The sequence below is a fragment of the Argiope bruennichi genome, chromosome 8 (genome assembly GCF_947563725.1).
Source record: "Argiope bruennichi chromosome 8, qqArgBrue1.1, whole genome shotgun sequence".
NCBI lineage: Eukaryota > Metazoa > Arthropoda > Arachnida > Araneae > Araneidae > Argiope > Argiope bruennichi.
In genome coordinates this window covers 23,334,906-23,358,155 of record NC_079158.1, presented here as the reverse complement: position 1 = coordinate 23,358,155, position 23,250 = coordinate 23,334,906, and the positions used below count along the sequence as shown (strand labels likewise).

Genomic DNA, 23,250 nt, shown 5'->3' with positions numbered 1-23,250 from the left:
CAAAACTCAATTCTGACTAATTAGAGTATTAACAAGAAAGCAGTTTATGCAAATCTTTGTTATTACAGAAGTATTTTATCTTATATATGGGATATTATCAATAACTGATTTCTCACATTGACCATAATATACATAGTAGTTGGATAATTCTGAAAATCAAAATCACTATTTGAATTATTATGAAGTGCTTCTAAAAAGTTTGAAATGTGTGTTTTTCATATAATCGTTATATAAAAAATATCCATTCAAACAAGTCAGCATAAAACAACAGTTTAATACATTATAATAAATTAAAGCTGTACAAAAGTAATCTTCATGAGCCGCTATGTAAAGCCTTTTTTATTTTATCTGACAGAAATTTTACTTTCTGTACATCAGTCTTTGTCTTGGAAAATTCTTCATACGGAATCTAAAAAAAAATGTTAAAAATTAAATCTTCAAATTGATAGCATGCATTTAAAATTCTTTCACAAAATTTGCAATTTTCTGAATACAAATCAAATGTTAAAGAATCGAATCAGGTTTAAAATAAAATTTTCTCTACCTTATCCTATATAATCTGTATTATCATACTTTTTAGCTACATTATGAAATAATATATTTAACATGACAAAAAAAAAAAAGGAAAACATTTTATTCATTGATTGATTGTGTACTGTAACTGAGGAAAAGTACACATTAAGGAAAGGAAGGTAGATGTCCACTTTTAGATTTTAAATATTAGTAGAAACAAAAACAGACGTATAAAACTTGAGATTTATGGATTTTTACTGTTTAAATAATGTAAATTTATTATTATTCCAGGCTGTCATTGCTTGAGATGTAATTGAGCAGAGGTTGCATTATTGAAAATACTTGCAGCTTTATTATCTATAAAAATGCTACCATACAAGTATTCTGTTTTAAAACTCTTAATGGAGTTTTGATTGATTTTTATAATGGAAATATATATATATATAAACATCATTAAACTGTGCACATAATTTTTATAATCGAACATTCTACAGATTTAGATATGAAAAGAGAAAAGGCTTTTCTTACAATTAATTTACACTTTTTTTTCTTTTTGTCTGAGAGAGCAAACTACATAATTTTCTTGAAATAACTTTCTGTAACAATCATAATTAAAGTATACTGTTGGAATTCTGTACCATTATATGAAAGGAAGGAAAATTTTCAGATTTTAACGTATCACTTTTTGCTGTACCATTTAGCTCAATAAAACCCAATCTGCCTGATGAAAATGGCAACTGCTAAATGTGCCAGAGTGATATGCAGGAACAATTTTAATAAGAGCCAAACTGTGGATATGTGTACTTCACATGAAACATTTCTTGTTTATGTGAAAACTAATTTAATTTTTTAATACATATTTTGTATACAACACAAATAAATAGTAAAATAACAGTCATAGAGTGAGATATTTTTAGATGAAATGTAGAAACACGATATTTAAAAAATAAATAGTATATTATAAGTAAATAATTCATAAGAAAAAAAATACTAATTTATAATAAATTCTTTTATTAGATTTATCAGTAAACTAATATTTATATGGATAATTGACACATATATTATTAAACAATACATAAAGTTATAAATGCACTATTCAAGCTTCATCATTTCATATGTGACTTCTATTACTCATCAAAGTACTGCAAGTGTAAGGATGTATTGTAAATTCACACTATTTTCTATTCTGAAACCATTTTTAATGTTCTGAATTCTTTTAATTTGGATCATGGAAATTTAAATATCTGATGGTTATTTAAAATATTACATTCATTTCATAATATGGATATCAATTATAAATTTTGAAAACTTAAAAGAAAAAAGTATACTTACATAAATAACTGTATAACCAGCATTTTTTAACAATCTTGTACCAAGTGCATTTACTCCAGTAAGTTCTCTTGAACAGTGCGTAAAATCTTTTTGAAACATTACAAGAATAGCCACCCTGAGGAAGTATTGCAAATTATTAATTTGCTATAGATTTAATACATAGATACAAAAAATTTTATCATTTATGATTACATTTTTCATAATATTTTATTTGAAATTTTGTACAATGTATAAAAATAGTAATTGATAGCAGACTTAAATCCATAACATTTTCTTTTATCTTAAAATATTAACAGTTTTTTTTGTAAATTTTTATTTCAAATAAGTATTTATAAGACAAGAAAGCTTATTCATCATCTGTCTTTTCACAACCTCATCTGCTTATAATTGAAAAAAATATCCAAATTCTATTATTAAAATAATATTGAAATAAAAGATTCTATCAATAAAGTTCGATAAATTAAAAAATATATATATAAAACCATTAGGCAAATTATGAAACACATATTTGTTGATATTCTTTTATTAATATCAACAAATATATTGAAAATAACACTGTTCTTGAACATATAACTGATTGTTGTTTCTAAATGTAATATAAAATGCACATTTTAAACAATTTCATTATAAATTAAATCTGATATTATCTTTAATTGTTTGCAATATCAATTTGAAATTATTTTAATTAAAACTATAAATAACATAGCATTAATTAGACCTTTCTTATAACATATTTTCCTCATTAGTGTGAATCTTGCAATGATATTTTATCATATAATTATGCTCAAGAACAATTATTTAAGTAATTGATATAATGTGGTCACAGAATAATTTAAAAATTTATACATATATATATATATATATATTGTAAAAGAGTATTTTTTTCATAATAATGAATTACTTCTCATTTAAAATTATGAAACTTAAACATATATTTCAACTTGTTTTATATATTAAAAGAAATAATATAATATGCAAAGTTTATTAATTTCCCAATATTTGAGTTCTTTATTATAAAAAGGAGAAAAATATCTTTTTTTTCATATTTTCTACATTTTGCATATACACAAAAAAAGTATAAGCTAAGAAATAAATTCAGGAATAAAATATAGTAGATAATAAATATCAATAAAATTTATCAATATTTTTATTGCAAATATCTCAACATATTTCAGCTTATTAAATTGCTATGCTTGTTATTCAATCAGAAGTTGTATCTCTAGTGATGAGTATTCAAACATTCTAAATGAAAATTCATGTTTTTAATAGATTTTACACTTCTGACATCAGGTATGATAAGAATTTTCATATTGTTATGTTTTTTAATTGCGACATTTCTATCTCGGTCATATAATAAACATTGAATTGTGGCTAATTCTAAGTCCAGTCACAATAACATGATCACTAACTACTATCAACATGAATAAAGCAATCACAGAAGGTATGCACCCAACACCAGCAATGAAAGGTGTATAAAAAGTACTGAAAGAAAATAGAAAATTTTGCAGTTGTGGAAGTAATACAGAAATGGGGCGATTTATCTGACATTATCATAAGTGTGAGCATTCGCTTCTCAGTAAAAGAAGGCAGTGTTTTTAAAATGACTAGTTTTGGGAATTTTTCATGTGGCATTATGGATGATAAAATGGTACTATTCATAGGCAGACTGAGTCTATTATACTCTTATGGCCTCAAATGCAACCAAGATTCTGTGGAATTACTTTGATTGCATTGTTTGTATTATGGTTCTTCAATTATGCAACTTAGGAAAGCTAATACAAAACTGAAGTTGGCATGGCTCCACAATCTGAGAATTCTTTTCATAACTTTTCTGACTCTTACCATCCATCTCCTAAGGATCTAAGTAGCAGAAGACTCTTTGTGACTAAATAAATTGGTTGCATTGATTGTAACTGGACTCCATAAATGCTGAATGTTTAGAATATTCTTACTTAATTAAAAAAAGGCATATGCCTAATCAGAAATCTAATCAAAACCACAATGGAAACAAAAATTAAACTAATACATTAAAATTAAAAAGAATTAAATACTAAAAAAACTACAATATAATAATAGCTCAAACTTTTTTTTGAACCTGTTTAGTAAAAAACGAGCCATATATATAAATATGTTTAAAATTCCTATCATATTATGGCATGAAAGATAGAAATGTTTAAAAATTAACACTGATATACTGCTGTTTGAAAAATATTAAATGAAAACTTCAAGACTACCTTTTACAACCATCTGGAATTGGTTTACTTTCTCTAAAACCTAAACCAAATTCCTGTATTGGTAATGGTTTCTCTTTTTCATTCAATATGAATTCAGCATCTGTAAAACAAAATCTACTGAACAAATAATTTATGCTTAATTAAACTAAGGACATTATATTAAATTTCATATATATATATATAGTTAGTATAATTATTCCTATAATACACTATATATTTATTGATTAAAAAATTGTATTTAGTTTCAATTTAGGAATGGTTATGACTTGTGAAAGAGATTAATTTCCAATGAAAACAAAATGGGATTAATATTTTAAAAATTAAAAATAAAAATTGATTTTAATATTAATGTTTTATAGCCATAAAGAAAAATCTTAAACCATTTTTTCTTTTATATATATAAGTAAAAAATATGAAAAATCAAAATCAGTACAAATAAAACAATATAAGATGATAAAGTTTTAGGATGGAAATTTGAATAAAGTCTTACTACTTTAAAGAATACAAGATTTTTCTAAAGAAAAAAATTGCTGAGGTCTTACTTTGTCCTCTTTCTAAAAAAAGTATTAATGCATTGTACTCTAATAAAAATTCCAAAAAACAAATTTAAAAAAATGAATATTAAACTCGAAATAAAGATAATTATCCAAAATTATAATCAATGTACAATGATTACAAATGATTTATCATCAAAATATGCAATTATTTTAATGATATTCAAATTAAACAGAATTATCATAGCATACACAAAATAAATTACAGGGATATTTGTATTTTTTTTAAAAATGCTATGCAGTATAAACTAAGATAATTTTTGTTATGCTATAATTACAAAATAATTAACGTAAGTGCCTTGTACAAATAATATAAGCAAAAAGATCATCAACCATTATTAAAGTTATGAAATTTAAAAAAATGAAATCTTTCAACATGTTTTATATTACCTAAAATATGAATGTACAAATAAAGTATCTTTATGAAATACTTTAATAAAGGCTGATGTCATTGTAATGTTACCTATGAAAATTCCAGTGTCACTAACTTGATTTACTGATAAAAATTTTTCTTTTGGAATTAGAATGCTCAAAACATTGACAACATGTTGACGACTTTTTTCAATAACAGAACTTTCTGGCAACTGAAAATAATAAATAAAAATTACAAATCAGAAAAGCATAAAATTATGGAAAATTATTAAAACAGCTTTTTTTCAAATAAAAATATTTATTATTATTACAATTTAATAATAACAATATATTTAATTGGTGACAACTATTTCAGTTTTTATATTTTTCCTTTCATAAAGAAATATAAACATAATGGAAACTATTAGGAATTAATTCTGCATAATATAAAATTAATTGTTAAAATTAGGTGTTCTAATTCTAAAATTAGTTAGAAAGTTTTTATGAGTTATTTTTTGAATACTGAAAAATCTTATTAACTGAGCAATTTTTATTTTGGTTGTTTTAAAGTATTTTTATAATAAAACTTTGTGTGGGTATCCAGATCTTTACACAATTGGTACTGCATGCTCAAAATTCATACATAGGCTCAATGGGTTAAATTTATTATATCAACAATTACATTTATGGGCTATGAAAGGGATATTACATGACAAACCCCAGTTAGATGATAAGAATGAAACTTGACAAAATTATTTTATTTTTTTGAATAAATTTTTTTAAATATTTAAAAAAAAATTAAAACAGTTTTTTAAGATATTTTTATGCATATTTTGAAAAAGTATTTTTCATTATAATATTAATGAACAGTATTAAAATACAAATCATTTTCATTGCTTCTATAAATATGTTTAATTTTTTATAATGTTGTTAAAAGCTAAGGACTGAAGATCCCCCTCTCCCCAATTCTTTTGTAACAGTACAGAATTTAATTTCATTGAAATTTTCCTGGAATTTAGTAACAAAGCCCTCTCTTTTAAGTATATTAGAAAATATATTTGGCATGAGGAATGAATAGATTTATTACTGGCTCATTCTGCACAGAGCATCAGCATTGTAATGTCTTCACTTCAGAATTTAGAAATATATATATTTTAAAATAATGTATGATGTTTATAAAAATAATATATAAAAATGGATTTCTGCATTGTATATTTTGCTTCAATAATATTACTTTACAAATAACTAACTGTAAGTCTTGCATGGCGTCATTGCACAGGCCATTAGAAATTCACCACCATGATAACATTTTGTATTGAATTGGTTTCACTTTTTCAACAAAATAAATGGGAAACTTTCACACTCGTCATATTTTCTGAATTGCCTTCCATAGTATTCTTCAGTTTTCACAGTGTAGTGAATGAACATCATTTTTCCCATAATTAATTTTGATCTTGGTCCAAAAGTTATCAACCTATTTCATTTCTAATTAAATGCCTTTGAATTAATCCATACGAAAGTTCATTTACATATATGAACTCATTATAGATTTACTCATTACATTATAAGAAAAGTGAATTATATACTATTTTCTTATATTTTTGCTAGAAAAATTGCTTTGCATCAAAATGAATATAGAGGCAGGCTATGTCTCTGTAATATCAGTGACCAAAGCTGACTAATATTAAACTAAAAGTAGCAACTCATTTCACATCACAGCGATGTCAGTTTTTTTTTTTTTTTTTTGTATGTCAGTATATATTTAGAGAAAATAAGAAAACAAAGATTATTAGAAATTTGTGGTACCTTAATAGGATCCAAGAATAAATCGCATCCGAAAATAAATTCTGGGTAATTTTTCTTTAAAATGCCTTTCAAATTCAACAACTTTAGCTGATTACTCACTTTTGTTTGGATGTCTGAGTGTTCTGTAAAGTATAAAAAGTAATTAGTAAACATTTTCTGCAGTGAAATTAGTAGTTAAATGCATTCAAAATTATGTGACAATAATACACGAAAAGGTACATTTTACAGGTTAGCCTACTGATTAGGATGTTTAAAAGAAATTAAAGACACGTTTTTTTTTAAAAAAAGAGCAAAATTATTTTTTATAATGTAGCTCTATTTTCATGTTTATTTATTACAACAATGGCTATTTTGGGACAAAGCATTAAATAAAAATCTACATTTTGTAAATATATATTAAAGAATTTAATCAAATAGATACATATGTATTGATTATAAACGTGCAGCAAATTAAAATTATTTTCTTTCTCAGCAGAAAAGATAATATGCTTGAATTTTTCTTGCAAATTGTAAACAAATAAAGTGAAATAATTTTAAAGAAAATTTGGATAAATATGTTTTAGGATAATTATGAAATTGTATTATTAGAGAGTTTGCCTTCACTCCATATTATTTTGCAGAGCGTTAACATGAAACAAACAAATTTAATTTGAGAAATTTCATGATAAAAGATTTTATTTTTTAGTGATTATCAATAAAAATTCCTTTCCTAATTTCTTCACAAAATTTCATAAAGTTTTTTTTATAGATAAAAATATTAAAAAAGAAATTATATGAAATTATCAAACAAGCACTACTCTACAAGTAACATAGTTTACTCAAGTGAAATGAATTTAATTAGATAATAAATTGCTTGATTTAATACTTAACAATTAACTGAGATAACTTTATGAAAAATTTTCCCTTGTATAAAACAGAAAGGCACCTTTTATTAATATTCAAATAAAAATTAAAATATTTATTAGAAGTACTATAAAATGAGTGTAAAATAGAGTTTACAGAAACAGAAATTTAAAAATACATCTTAAAATTAAACATTAAGGTACTTTTTCATTATTTTGTAAAAATACACACAAAAAATATTAAGTACAAGATCTTTACCAGGCAAAATATACAATATCACATTGTATATGAGGTTGCTTACTTAGCTCACAAACACATTTTAACAACTGTCTGGTTTACCTAAAATATCATGCAAATGTAAATGCTAGACATTCAAATTTATGGGAAAGTAACCAACTGGATTTTAAGAGAATAGAAAAGTTTAAAATTATTTTAAAAATAGAAAAGAAAATAAATTCGATACCATTAAATGATAACATAATTTATCTACTCACCAACTAAGGGTTTATAAAACTCCGGAGACAGAACTTCCAATAAAAGTCCCTTTGGTACACTATCCAATATTCCTAAAGACCAAGTTATATTCAGCAAAGCATCAGGCGATGAAATATTTTTCACAGTGAAATGAGGTGTGATTTTTTCTAGAATGATTTTAACTTGCAAGTTAGAAAAGTTAAGAGCAGCAACAGTTAAAACATATGATATAAATTCTCGAGACTTGCAATGATTTAAATTATTTTTTATCCAGTTTCCACAATTTTCTAGTATACCTAAAAAAAAAATAATAATAATAATTAAAAACCAAAATTACTTAACTGCTACAAATATTAGTTATCAATATGAGTATTTATACGCATGAAATATTTATAAACCAGGGTTGCATCTCAAATCTCGAAAAAAATCCCATGTGTTTTTCCCTATATGTAGAAATGCGCAAACAGCAATCATGTGTTAATTATAATGTAAGCATAATACTACATAGTTTTAATGAGTGGAAAAAGCAAAGTTCTTCAATAAATAATGATTTAAACAAAATGCAGTTTTTTAAAAATTAAAATTTTTTGACATGCATTCAAATATTTTTTATAGTATTCCTCATAAATACAAAATACTCTGCTAAAAAGCCCCCCCCCCCAACTTATATTTTTCAGTTTCAGTAGCTCCACTAGTAATAAAGTAGCTTATAGTTATTGTTCTTATATTGGATTTTTTTCTCGGTCTTAGGTTTTTAGGATCATGAATCTCTATCAAAAATAAGAGTTGAAAGTTTTTGATTCTTCAATTATGCTCTTTTTGATAATGTTTTCCGTTAATTGTTTAACAAAAATGGAAAGATTTTCTTATAATAAAGGCACCATGGTTTAGATGTCTGAATATTTTTAAAATGGCTGAAGAGTATTAGCAACATAAGAGAAGCTAATTTTCGTCAGAATCAATTTATCCTGACAAATATTTGTATTATCAATTGTGGCAAATTCAAGAAAAGTTTATTATTATTATTGAAGTCAACGCATTTCCTTATGTTGTTAAATGTAAACATTCATATTTTCTATCCAGTGGAAAGAACTTCAATGCAAATTCAAAAGAATCAATAACTTCCCGGAAATGGCATGTCTAGCTGAACTACCTTTAAATACTCTATACGTTTCTCTTAGAATAACATTTACTTTCCATTCAGTAAATTTATGTTCACAATATATGCTGAATAGATTATGTGACGTTCACAAGTACCTATATCTAAAGATTCACAGTCATTTTAGCACGGAAATTCTTCTTTGACATGTTTTCAAAATATCTATTTGGTCTGTCCATACTAATTTGAATGTCAAAATTAATATAACTTCTTCCAAATTCTTAAACTATTCTAGAGCGGAGATATGCCTTTAAAATATTGAATTCCAATATCTTATGGAGACCCTACTGGTTGATTTTTACAACAAAATTCATTTAATATTTTTGTGAAATGGGGTTGTTCAAGGCTTCGTCGAAGCATATTACATTTTTTTTCAAAGATTTCTTAAAAGATTGTTGAAAAAACGGAGCAAATTCGAAACAAATAATGTACGATATTTTTGTAAGACCTAAAGTACAGTAGACTCCCAATTATCCGCGGGCGGGTTATCCGCGCCTGCCGCACAAAGGTTTTTTTTTTTTTTTTTTTTTTGACTGATTTTTTCAAAAAGGTGCAGTTTTACAGTTATGCTTTTGTAATTACATAATACATTACAGTATTAAAACAGTACATATGTATTAATTTTTCTGTGCATCCTTGACGCCTCTCGTAAGTACAAAGCACTTTTCTGTTTTCATTAACAAAATGCATTTTAGGTTAGTTTTGAGTGATATACTAAAATATGAAGCGTTAGTTAAACATTTCCTGCTGTTTATTTTACGTTTTATTGTACATAAAACGATTTTTCAAAGTTGGAATGACTGTTTTCTCTTTTACTATACCCGTTTTTAGCTTTTTTCGGATTATCCGCGATTTTTGTTATCCGCGGCGGCAGCGCCACCCAATTCCGCGGATAATCGGGAGTGTACTGTATACTTTCCGGCTATTTCACTATCCATGAACATATATAAAAATATTTCCAATATAATCATTAAAGGACGAACGTGAATAAGTTTTAATGCCAATAAAAGTTCAGATTTAAATGATGTTCTTGAATTACAAAGCACTAAATCGGCTAATTTCAGGCACCGAATTCCACATGTCTTCTGCATTCATTTTAGATACAAAGTCCAATATCAATTACGACTTTTTTGAATAGGCATGCAATTTTGCCTGTTTTTCCATATTACTTAAGCTTATTATTTTCTTAATGACAGCAGAACGCAGCAAACGAACTTTCTAATTCATGCAGCAAAGTTAGTTAATTCAGATTTTCATCCGTCCAATCTCTATTAAATACGGAATTTGAGCAGCTCATTGCTTAAAAAAACTTCTCTAATCTACTCTGAATAAACCCACATTTTTTTTTAAATAATAAAGAAAACATTCAATAAACTCACGTGTGAGTGACTAAACATCACAGTGACGTTTCCGCAAATTGAATGTTGCTATTTCCAACTGAGAAATTTCTTATATTCTCGCGAATATCCTTATTAACTACAATTAGGGAATCTTGTGGAAAGAGAACTGACTGAAATCGAAATTTGATTGATCTATACAGTACAAAAAGGGGACCGAGTAACTAAAAAAAGAGGTGAGTTTCCGCAATTACACAGTTGCTGCATTTTTAAGGCTATGGCTATGATTTTTTATTCTTGCAATATTCAGATGTTTGCAACATTCAAAGATCGGCGTGCTTGAGATGGATAAAAAAAAACTTATAATTCCCTGTATTTTCCCGGTTTTTATGGAAATTTTCGTATTTCCCCGTTTTTTAAATGATTTTTAACTTCCTGCATTTTCCCTGCTCTTCCAGTGACGTGACAAACGTGATAAGCATTATACAAAAATAAACTGTAGGAAGTTTAATGCCAATTTGCCAAGAACTTGTTGTTTAGTGCCTTGAATTTCTTATTAGTTTAAGTTTAAATACCATTCAAATTCAAATTTATTTTCATTAATTCAAAGACTTAAAATTGTAAAAAAAATTTTTTTAATTCCGAATGATTTTTATTATTTAAATATTTCATACCTTGTGTTCTCAGTGGATTCAAGTACTGCACGATGCATTCAATTGAAAATGTAATAAAAATTTTTCAAAATTTGAATACATTACCTGAAAATTGTATTGATTAATTGAAAGTTTCATCAGACAATTAATGAATCCAAAATGTTAAAATGCAGTTTATAAAAACTTTTTATCTATTAAAACTGATATTAAATTATTTTAAAACTGTATCTTTATTCGTAAAATTATTAATTTTATTAAAACCATTGCTTTAAAAAATTACAGTTTTACTGATATTTTTATTTTAAAAACTATTTTTTCTTTTTTTTTTGCTGTACAGATATTTAAAATTATATTTTATAAATTAGAAGAATTAAGATATATCAATTTCACTTTTTATTCCTGTTAGCTTTGAATTAGTCAAAACTCACTATACAATGAATATTTTAGTTTATTAATCCATTGTTCATCTGAAAAAACTCAAAAATTGGAGAGTAAAAAAAAAAGTAACTGAACAAAGCGATAAATGTAATTTTTCAAAAATAAATTGAAAAAATTTTCATATTTACACAAATATTTTTAAAAAATGAAAAATAAAAACAGTAAAACAATACTTCATTAAAATATGTTCCAAGTACAAGGATCAAACTATTTTTTTAAAATCAAAATTAGTGCAGTTACATTTTTTAGATTAACAGAGTAATAAAACAACTAATTCTTTGTTGAATGCCCATAAAGAAAAAAAACTGATATTCTAATTTATACAATGATTTTAGTAATTTTTTTTAAATGAAATATAAAAATATTTCTCAAGATATTTTATTTTTTCTCTGGTACAGATTTTAGACAAATTTCCTATATCTATCTCAAATCTGTTTTCTATAGTTATTGTACACTCCATGATAAAATTAAGTAATAAACTAGCTAATATCCCCAAATTCAAGTGTTAAGAAAATAATACTATAATTTTTATTCAATAAAATAAAAAAAAAGAAAAGAATTTCAATTAATTATTTGACATTGTTTTTCTTAAAATAATTTAGACTCATACAGAAAAAGTTTGGTTTAAGAGTTAAAAGAAAATTATAAAGTGTAAAGTTTTAAGAAATATAGATCTTTGCATATATACTGCTCTTGTACTTATTTACAAATAAATAAAAAATATATAATTCCATATTTATTTACTATTAATTATCTTTCGCTTTCTTATTTATTTTTTAATTTTAAATTCATAAAAGTTTTCTTAATGTGGAAAACTATGTACGATCTTATTTCTATCACTATAGAGCTATGTTTATTAATAGTTCTACCTTTCTTCAAACTCAATCATAGAAAAAAATATTCATTGTTACTACATATATGCAGCAGAAGGAAATTGGGATGAGACAAAGTGCAGCACTTCTGAGAGATTCACTCTCGTAAGAGATGCACACCATTTCTCTCTGAAGATTGAAATGTATATTACACTAGATTGCTGATTTTAAAATATTACACACAATGATAAAAAAGTTAGTGTTTGAATTTATACACTAAAAAAAAAAAAATTATAGTTACACAGGGTCTATACAACCCCATATATGTACATACACACACACACACATTTAATATTATACAATATGGTTTTGCATATATTATTATTATTTATATTTACCTGTATGCCTCCATCTCATATGTCCACAAGCTGTCAATAGTCCACTGATTAATGATGCTTGTTTAACAGAGGAAATTTCATCTTCAAAATGATTTAAGAGATAGCCAAATAATTTAGGATCAAAGAAATTAAGTTTCTTAAAGGCATAAAATATATCAACCGTTTCACTTAAATCTGGTTTATCAAGTTTCTGACGCATGAAAAAAGCTAAATTATTTAAAATGAGAACATTTCTATTGGATTTTTCAGCAAGTAAGCAAATCAACTTGCACATTTCATTAACTTGTAGAGATGGCAAAATATCAATAATCTTTTGCTCTAAATGCTTTTGAAATTCCTTATCAAACAAGTGTAAAATATGCACTAGCATTAAAACTTCAGCAGATGTTGAGATTTCATTCACTGTTTTCTCCAGCTGATCAATTAATCGAAATATGACTTTCTTTTGTAAATCTGTCTCTATATATTTGTGATGGTAATAAAGACAGCCAATTACATGAAAAGCAGAAAAATTTTGAATGTTACTTAGAATACTTTTTTGGGCTGAAACAACATATGAGGAATTTGTAGAAACACCTACTTCCAATAAACTTCGCAATCCTGAAACTATAAGATTAGGTTTCATCTCCATACAATTTTTCTCAAAAGCCTTACATATAATTTTAAATCTTGAGTCATCTTTAAAACTTTCTCGGCTAGCACCTTTAAATAATATTTGCATTCTCAAAGCTTTTAATATAGACACTGATTCTGGTCCAGAGATAGATTTTTTTTCAGTGCCAGCCAGAATTTCTTCCACAGGCTGATTTATAAAAGGTTTAACATATTTGGAAACTTGAATGTTTTCAGGTACAGTTGATATATCAAGACGATGATTGAAGCAGATATTAGGAAGTGATGAAGAGATAAAATGAGGAGTACCAAAATGAGATGAACTAAGATTTAATTTACAGTTATAATTCCTAAATAATGATGCAGATATATTACAGTTATAACTCCTAAGCAGTGATGCAGATATATGACGAGACATCATAAATAGGTTTTCAAATAAATAACATATATAATAAATAGACGTTATTATAAAATGTCATCTGAATATTCAATATTTTTGTTTAACACAACAGTTGAACCTTATGATTTTATATATTGATCCAAACCTAAAAAGAGAGAAAAAACTAATTTTTTGACATGATTTATACATAAATAGTTATACATATTTCTGCTTCAGTTGAATGAAATTAGATTGTAAAAGATTGATTTAAAAATCAAAGGATATTGCTGAAAAATCTATCCAAGAAACATTTAAACCATAATTTTAACTCTTATATAACAATCTTTTTTAAAGAAGAACTTAAATGATTAGATAAGAATAAAGGAATGCAATTTTAAAATTTCTGGATGAGATTTTAAAAATAGGGGGAAAAAATTAAAATATATAGTATTTTACATTTATTTAAGATTGGATGATTTGCATTATACGAAGAAATTTGGTCTCACTTTGTGTAAAGTAAGGTCAATTTAACCCTTAACTGGGAGGCACGCATTCTGTGAGACCACTAGCGATGGATTTTCTGTCACCCCTATTCTATTTTTAGCTCAATTGAATAGATTGACCCTGTAGCTTCCTGTTTTATGACTTCAATACATGTGCACTTTTTCACCCGATTTCAGCAGATGCTTTTTAAAATAATTCAGTTATTTCTTCGAGTGCGGTCTTTAAGACCGCATCTCCCTGTTAGTGTCCAAGTGCTAAACAAGGCTTAGCAGATAGCGCTAAAACTTGGGCCAAGCTATATCATTAAGTTTACTGATTCTATTATGAAGCAGTGCTCCAGACACTTTTAAATGAAGCAGAAAGTGATTTTAGTGATAAGGATAATTGTACAGCAGAGTTTTTCAATGAAAGTTCGCTTCCAACCGATTTTGATATATGTATGTTCAAACATGATGAATTTTTCTGGTGATAATGTATTTTGAAAAATTTATAAAATATATTAATATACCAAGATATATATATATATATATATATATACAGAATTTATAGGTTGTTTTTTATACTAGTTCTTAACCTGTATGTTTAAAATGCCCTAGAAAGTCGTGGTATGAAAGTCGCACAAGCCGATAAAAAAAGGACCGATTTTACCCATTGTCATTTTTTTCATTTTTCATATAATTGTTGAATTTTGCATGATATTACCTTCTATATACCTTCATATACTGTAAAAATAAATATTATTTAAAAAGTAAAGAGTAATATGCTTTTTCAAGAATATTATTTATTGTAACATGTAATTTGAGAAGAAAATATATGTTCCAACGCATTTACTTTTTTCAATGACAATATATTTTGAAAAATTTCTAAAACACAACTATATATCAAGAAAAATATCTTCAAAATATATTGGAAGTTTTTCATACTAATAAATTCATTAGAAAATTTAATTTGTGTGTAAATGAAATGTGGTCTCGTAGACCGCACCTCCCCAGTTAAGTCCTAAAATTTCACCTTCCCAGTTAAGGGTTAATATCACCTTTTCCTAAATAGCTATGCTCTATCATTTGAGATTGATAGGAGGTGAATCACAAATACTATTCTGTAAACTAATAAATGTGTACATAAACTAATAAAGTGCACATAAATGTGTAGTATATGATGATCTTTTACATGTCCCAATAACTTATTATAACTAATTGATTTAAAATTACAACTGAATTTATATACCTTAGATTTTAAATTGCAAAGTAGATACAATAAAAAAATAGCTAATGGTTTTGGAGCTATTATAGATTGCCGTTCTCAATCTATCCACAATTCAATTTTTTAGCTTTCAATATCTGACCATTATTTATTATAAATTTTAATATTCACAATAACTAAACTTATAATGCAACCATGCTGAACAAATAAATATATGCAATACAATGCAATTGTGATTAAATATAAATTTAAAAAAAAACATTTATCGAAAATAAAAAAAGATCATCAGATTTACTTACGCTATACTTGATTTTTAACTTAAAATTAGCAATCAAAAGAGTGAATTGTGTAATTGCGAAGATTTAAAAAAACGTTTTTGAGAAGAAACCTACTTTTAAAATTACATAAGGCATGTTTAGGTTTTTTACAGCAGACGGCACATATTTTGCTGGTTGCAGTTAAATTTTTAGCAGATTTTTGCCCTTAGGTATTATACTGTATTTCATTTGATATTTATTTTATCTGCTGTAACAAAAATTGTAAATCATCTGATTTTGTTTATTTCTTTTATTTTATTTTAATCGTTCTAAATGCATTAATAGCCTTTTAATAGGTTCTAGCGCAACAATATAAAATAATGGAAACCTAGCTTAAGAAAATATATATTTGATTGTCAATAGATGGCAATGTGGCGCCATGTTTTGATTTTGCTTATGCTTGTTTCTGTTTCTTCGATAGGCATGTTAGTTTAGTATTGAGGTTGCGGAAACATTATTTGTAGTTAATATTTATATAAGAATTATTTTAATGAGTGAATTATTTAGAAGTATTTCTTGATTTATGCTTTCTATAGAATGTACGAAGCTATATTGGTACTAATGTGTTTTTAAATTTTATTTTGAAAGATATGGAATAGATTCTAATTTTAAATATTTTGTTGATGAAGCATATTCGTATCAGAATTATTTCTTGAATAAAAATAATCTGCAAATTATAAAATGCAACCTGAAATTGCATCTCCTAAAAAACGATTTATAGAATCATCCTCGTTTTATAGAAATTGTGAATTAAATGATCCGTTTTCTTCGATGAGAATTGATGATTCTCAATTTCTCGATAATCTACCAACCCGCGGTATTTGTTCTGTTTGTAACAGATCTCGCAAATATTATTGTTACACATGTTATGTTCCTGTGAAAGAAATATCTGACAGATTACCAAAAATTAATGTAAGTTTTTCTTTTGTCTTTTTAAGTGTCAGTATGTTTTATATGTAATATATTCTGAAATAAAAAAGTATATCTTTTAACCTTGTTATTAAAAGTTATTTTTAATATTTTGAAATATTATATTGTTGAATAGAATCTTATCCCGTCTTTGATTATATTCAAACCCACTTTTTCCGGACATATTTTTTTTTTTTTTTTTTTTTACACTTTGATGCGGCAGTTCCAATATTTTTTTATTCTCATGCAGTTATTAATAAACTAATTTTTAGGAGAGTAATATATGATTAATTTAATGTTTTATCTATGCACATTTTTGTAACCTTTTTTTTTTGTTACAATATTGTAGTACTTATTTATTTATTGTGTGCCAGTGATTAATTGCTAAATATATCATGTTTACTACAACTTATGATTATTTGCCAAAAAAATTGCTTTACCCACCTTTTTTTTTTTTTTTCATGTATTTAAGCTCCCATCCCCCCCCCCCTTCTTGAATCAATATTAGATTCATATCATTGCTGGTGAATTTTTTTTATTAGAGATCCTGCTGTAGATTGTAATGTAGAATATTTTAACATTTCTTTAGACCTCAAATTTTATAATTTGAAAAATTGATGAATATTCTTTTATGTAATAACTATTCACACAGTGTTTTTAAAAGGTCAGGCATTTTTTATACGAATTTATTCACTTTATTGCCTAATTAATCATACTGGTATTATTTCTTGGCATTTATATTTGACAAAATTCATTATTTAAATTCATCATGAAGTTCAGCTGTTTTTGTTCCAAGTCTGTGTTATGTTTATTTTAACAAATCATTAATTACCAAAAAAAGTGCCAAAGATTTCTTGTCAGTCTATTGATTACAGTTGCCAGTGATACACAGTTATGTAAAAGTTTACTAAGCAATTTTTCTTGATTCATCATAGATATAACTTGAAAGCTTTATTTGTAAATAAAATATTGATAAAGTGTAAATAAAAATTATAATACATGCAGTTGACATAAAGAATTCTTTTAGAATGTAGGAACTAAGCTAACCAACTTTTTCAATTAATTACATTTCCAAAATTTATTTTTTAGCTTGGTTCTATTTTTATTTAAATTTTGTGATTCTTTTTTGTTAATTGTTTTGGTATTAATGTCTGAAAGTATGACTAAACAGATTTATTTACAATTTCTGACTTTTTTCTTCTTTTTTTCTCATCCTATGTAGCTACCAATAAAAATTGATATAATCAAGCATCCGAAAGAAGTTGATGGTAAAAGCACTTCTGCTCATGCTGCTGTATTAGCTCCTGATGATGTTAAAATATATAATTACCCTGATTTCCCTTCATATGACAATGAAAAAGTACTATTTGAATTTCTTTCTTTCATGTTTATTTTAATACTTGAAATATTTCAGAAAGAATTCAATAAATGACAAACTTTATGTAATGCTGTTTAAAATATATATATATATATATATATATATATATATATATATATATATATATATATATATATATATATATTATTTATTTATTTATTTAGCAAAGGAGCAATTTTAGTACAAACATAACCCTAGATTTGCTCCTTAGTATAATGTTTATAGTACAGTGAATTTGAATTTATTCAAAAGATTATTTTAAAATTGTGTTATTTTTAAAGAAATATTTAATAGGTAATTATTTTAATACCTACATTTATTTTTATTCAGAAATGATTAGTATTTAAATCAGTTGTGAATATTGTCGGGTAAGATAATAATTTAAGAGAAGAATGGAAATTTTGTGTAAAAAAATTTTGTATCAAAAATTCAGTTAATATATAAATTATTAATATTTAGAGCATGTTTTACCTATTATTAACATCATTAGTTTTTGATTATAGATTTTGCATGCACATTATTTTTTTAATGTATGGTTTGGTTTATTGACTTTATACTCTTACTGTGTCCTTTTATAAATTATATTATTTAAATGTTCTTTATAGGTTTTATTGATTTTTCCTGGTAAATCTGCTGTTCCATTTCAAGAATGGTGGAATAAAGCAATCCATTCCCAAGAGTCTTCTGACCGACCTAAATGTAGTGAGAATTTAACTGACTCGGATGAAGTTTTGAATCATAAAGAGACAAATAGTTTTATTCAAGGAAATGATTCATTACCTTGTCACAATGATTCAAGCATTCAATCATTTGTAAAAATACAAGATAAATCAACAAATCTTCCATTTTCTAAAGTTATTTTCATTGATAGGTGAGTATTTTTTATTTTTTAAACTATATATATATATATATATATATATATATATATATATATAACCAAATTAGTAAAAATATTAAGTTAATATAAGCAAAAAGAATTACAAAAAGGAAAAGAAAAGATGAATTCGGCCTGAAGACTTTCTCAAGGCTCATCCTCTGGCAGGGATTCAAACAAGGGATTTTTTTCTGTGAGGGATCTGACTTTCATCCAAAAATATTGACCCCTCATGACCTGAAAATTCCCTGAAATTGAGATCTTAGAGATAAACTAGTTTCACAGAAATAAAACAATAAATTATAACTTCCAAATCCAAGCGAAATAACAATAACACAACATAAACTACAAAGGATCACTCACAAACCAAAAATATCATTAAAACAAAAATGAAAGAACATGCCAGTACCAGATAAAACTCCAGTCTACTCTACAAAAAAGGCGCCACACTAACCTACATTGAAGCCTCCCGCGTCCATAGCTGCACCTGCAATATCACACCCCGTAAAGTGCTTCGTCATTCTAAGTAATAATTAAAGGGCCTCAGTGCCATTTATTGAGTTAGTTAATATTTAGCCTATTTTTAGTTGTGGTAAAAAGAAAAACCTTCTCTTATTAAAACTTCTATATTGCAAAAGTTTTTGGGAAATTCATTAAGATTAAGGTTTATGCATTAAATAAGGTTATGCATATATTATGTTATATATATGTTTTGTCTTGTTTGTCAATTGATATGAAAAAATAATTTTTCTTAAAGCTTTGTTGTAAAGATCTTTTATATCTTGCTGAGTAAATCTTTTGATGCAAGTATTATTCTTTCCCTTAAGAATGCTTGCATTTTCTTGTAATTTGTTTTATGTGATAAAAAAGTGAACTTATATAAAGTGAAATAAAAAGTTTACATTATTTTTTTATTTGTTCATTTACATTGGTAACTTTTCCAAGCATTACATTCCTGAAAATAAGGATTCTAAATAATAGGATAATCTTGTCTTCTTTTATTTATTTATTTATTTTTCAATTTAGTGAGTAAACATGTGAATTTTTAAAGGGCTATAACATGTATATGAAATATGACAATTTTCTTTAATAATATTTTTTTTTATAACTAGCTTCAATTTTGTCTCATTTTCCATGCAGATTTCATTACCAGAAATTCGCTATGTGAATTATTTGTGTCTATATCATTGCATTCTAGTTTTATCCATTGTATTAAAATTTAATTTTCAACATTAAATTTGTTATTCATAAGTTTGTAATAGCTTGGTTCATGTGCAGATCTGTTATTCACTATATAACAATACAAGAGATCATCTACATTTATTTAAACGATCTTGCAAAATTGTATGAATTATTTATTTAGATTACAAAAAAATTTCTTTTTATAAATTGCATGTTTTTTTTTTTTTGTTTTTGTTTTTTTTTTTTTTTGTGCAATATGGTTGAAACAAGATAATTTTTTTATCTATATTTATTTTTCTAAAATATTTATAATGTTTTCTTGTAATTTTCTCATAAGATAGATTTGTTTTTCTAATTATAACTGTTTTAGTTGGGAAAAAAACCATAGAAGCTTCTTAACTACAGATTTTTGAAAGTGTCTTTCCATTTTTTTTATGCAAAAAAACAATAATAATTAACTGTAGTGCCTTTAAAAATACAGTAATCAATTATATTATTTTCATTACTTTCTTTCTTATTAAATTATTGATGAAGGATTTCATATATTATAAAACTAAAAATATGAAGAAAAAAAAATGCAATTTTTAATTGTTATGGAAGTTTTCCTTAGTTGAAGTAAATTATAGTCCCTTTATTATATTTGATTTTGGTATGTATGCACATTCAATATTATTAGAAAATGAGTAAATGAAATAGGATTTTAAAAAAATTAAAGATTTTGTATTGTGTCTTTCTAAATTTCTGATCAGTTTATGCTCTTGTTTAGCTTTTAATATTGGTGAGTTAATTCATTCCATGTTTGTGTAGATCTACAAATCAAAATTCTTATTTGTTACTGGACATGTGATGCATTTGACTGAATGAACTGCTATATATTCATTATTAATCTGATTAAATATATGAGTATTAACCTAGTTTTATCTAGCCATAGATATTTACAGGTTCATTTAAAATTCATTCCTATTGAAAATACATATTTAAACCATATTTTACTTTGCTTGGTTTGTAATTGAATAAATTTTGTAAGTTATTATGAAAGTAAATATTATTGTTTTGCTTGGAAATTGATAATCTAAATGCACTTAGAAATCACAAATACATTAATTAATATAATGAAATTTATACTTTATAGAGAAAGATTTTTAGAAATATTGAAAGATTTTCTTATGTCTGAAGTTCAGTTGAAGAATTTTTATTTTGTTATTTTCTTTTACAAATTAACTTAATACTTTTTAAAAAAACCTCTATACTTTTTATCATCTTTTACTCATTTTATTATCTTGACTAATCTTTTGCTAATAAGTATGACAGCCTATATTGTTTTATTTTTTGTATGCTTTAAACTTAATATTTTTTATTAAAAAAGTCTTACTATTATTTTCTCATTCTTTACTAATTAAATATGATAGCCTATAATGTTCTATTTTACAAAATTGCTGTTTAAAAAAATTTAGTTGATATTAGTACTTTGCTTACCTTAATTATCCAAATGATTAGGCATTTAAAAATAATTCAATTGATAATTTAGAAAGACCAAAAATACCTTACTGATTTGAAATCATAGATTAACTGTTTAACATTGCAATTAAAGTTAAAGTGCACTGATTTTTTTTCATGTACATTGAAGGTATAACTTGATATTTACTTAGATGATTTCATTTTATACAATAAAATTTTCATTATTTGATTAATATCATGTGATAATAACTCTATAAACTGTTATAATTATTGCCAATTCCTTTGAATATTTGTTTAAATAGGACTTTTTTTTTACATTTAATCTTCTGCCAATTAATCTTGGAAATTATGTATAATTTTTTTTTTAATTATCTGAAAATATATTTTATTTTATTTCATAACTTTTACTGTGGAAATTGCTTACTTGAAGTATTTGTTTTGATAATTTCAAAACTGTTGGAAAATTTGTTAAGATTGAAGATAATTTGTTATTTTATGGTCATCAGTATCAGTATATTTAAATATAATTCTGCCATTTACTGATTTTTATTACAATTTTCAAGACATATCTGAAATATTAATGTAATGAAAAGTTCTATTTAAGATATTGACATTTTCAAGTGACACACTTGAATTCGACTTAGCATACTAATTTTGTAATTCTTAATGGACAAAAAAATGTTTAATAATATTAAAGATTTTCACATTCCAAAATTATTTCTTTTTCAAAATAACATATTTATATTGCATATAAATAAGTAACTGGAAACCATATGCTTTCGTAATATAATTTTATCTATAATGCATTAATCGAGAAATAAAGGTGAGATGTACTGTAAAATTCTTAATTGATCAGACTCTACAATTAAATATTTTCCAAATGTCAATCACAAGCGCGGAATGTTAAAAAAATACTTCTCAGAAATCTGGAGGATGAAGACAGATTCCTTATCATTGAAATTATGGTTTTCAAATTCCTTTTAATCCAAATAAAAAAATAATGGTTTTTATATAATGTTGCCAGTGTATATTTCAGCTCTATTTTTTATTTAATTAGTTTTCTTCAAGATGTTAAATTTTTATCCGTACATATTTAAATAATTTTAAAGTAAGAATAGGATATAAGCATAATGTTTTTTTTAACTGTCAATTAAAATCTAAAACAAAAAAAAAAACAAAAAAACTTTTTCTATCTATTAAATTTAAGATTATAATATTTATTATCAATATATAATCTGCTGAAAAAAAGTCATTTTTCAATCTCTAACTTTAACCAATTGCAGTAATTAAAAAAAAAAAAAAAAAAAAAAAAAAAAAAAACTTTTAGTTTCTTTCAATGAGACACTAACTCACCTAATTTTATTATTTTATTTATTTTTGATTGTAAGGAAGTTTATGAATAAGTAATATTGGTGCTATCTTGTCCCATCCGTACGCATACAGAAGTTATGAAAAAATGACAATTTCAACCTCTCTATTTCTACTCTTTTCGAACTAAATGGTCCACCTGTGAAATCAACTGAGATTGTT

General features: G+C 25.0%; 2 protein-coding genes across 4 annotated transcripts in view; one reads left to right on the top strand and one right to left on the bottom strand.

Annotated features, from left to right (window-relative positions):
- Positions 1-254: 254 nt before the first annotated feature.
- Positions 255-16,040, bottom strand: LOC129981678 (FAST kinase domain-containing protein 4-like). Of its 2 annotated transcripts, none has more exons than XM_056092616.1 (8): positions 15,902-16,040; positions 12,905-14,061; positions 8,128-8,403; positions 6,791-6,912; positions 5,097-5,217; positions 4,080-4,179; positions 1,846-1,960; positions 255-409 (listed from the first exon to the last, which is right to left on the bottom strand). In XM_056092616.1, exons 2-8 carry the CDS (start codon positions 13,935-13,937, stop codon positions 314-316), a joined length of 1,863 nt encoding a protein of 620 aa, XP_055948591.1. In that variant the 5' UTR covers positions 13,938-14,061; positions 15,902-16,040; the 3' UTR covers positions 255-313. The 2 variants fall into 2 exon arrangements, with proteins under 2 accessions (XP_055948591.1, XP_055948592.1); XM_056092617.1 differs by having other exon boundaries at positions 15,995-16,031.
- Positions 16,041-16,331: 291 nt separating this feature from the next.
- Positions 16,332-23,250, top strand: part of LOC129981410 (tRNA-uridine aminocarboxypropyltransferase 1-like) — an 87,370-nt gene continuing 80,451 nt past the window's right edge. For both annotated transcript variants that reach the window (XM_056092244.1, XM_056092243.1), the window contains exons 1-3: positions 16,332-16,831; positions 18,051-18,188; positions 18,812-19,077. In XM_056092244.1, coding sequence (XP_055948219.1) covers positions 16,601-16,831; positions 18,051-18,188; positions 18,812-19,077 — 635 coding nt within the window. In that variant the 5' untranslated portion in view covers positions 16,332-16,600. The remainder of the gene's footprint in view (positions 16,832-18,050; positions 18,189-18,811; positions 19,078-23,250) is intronic.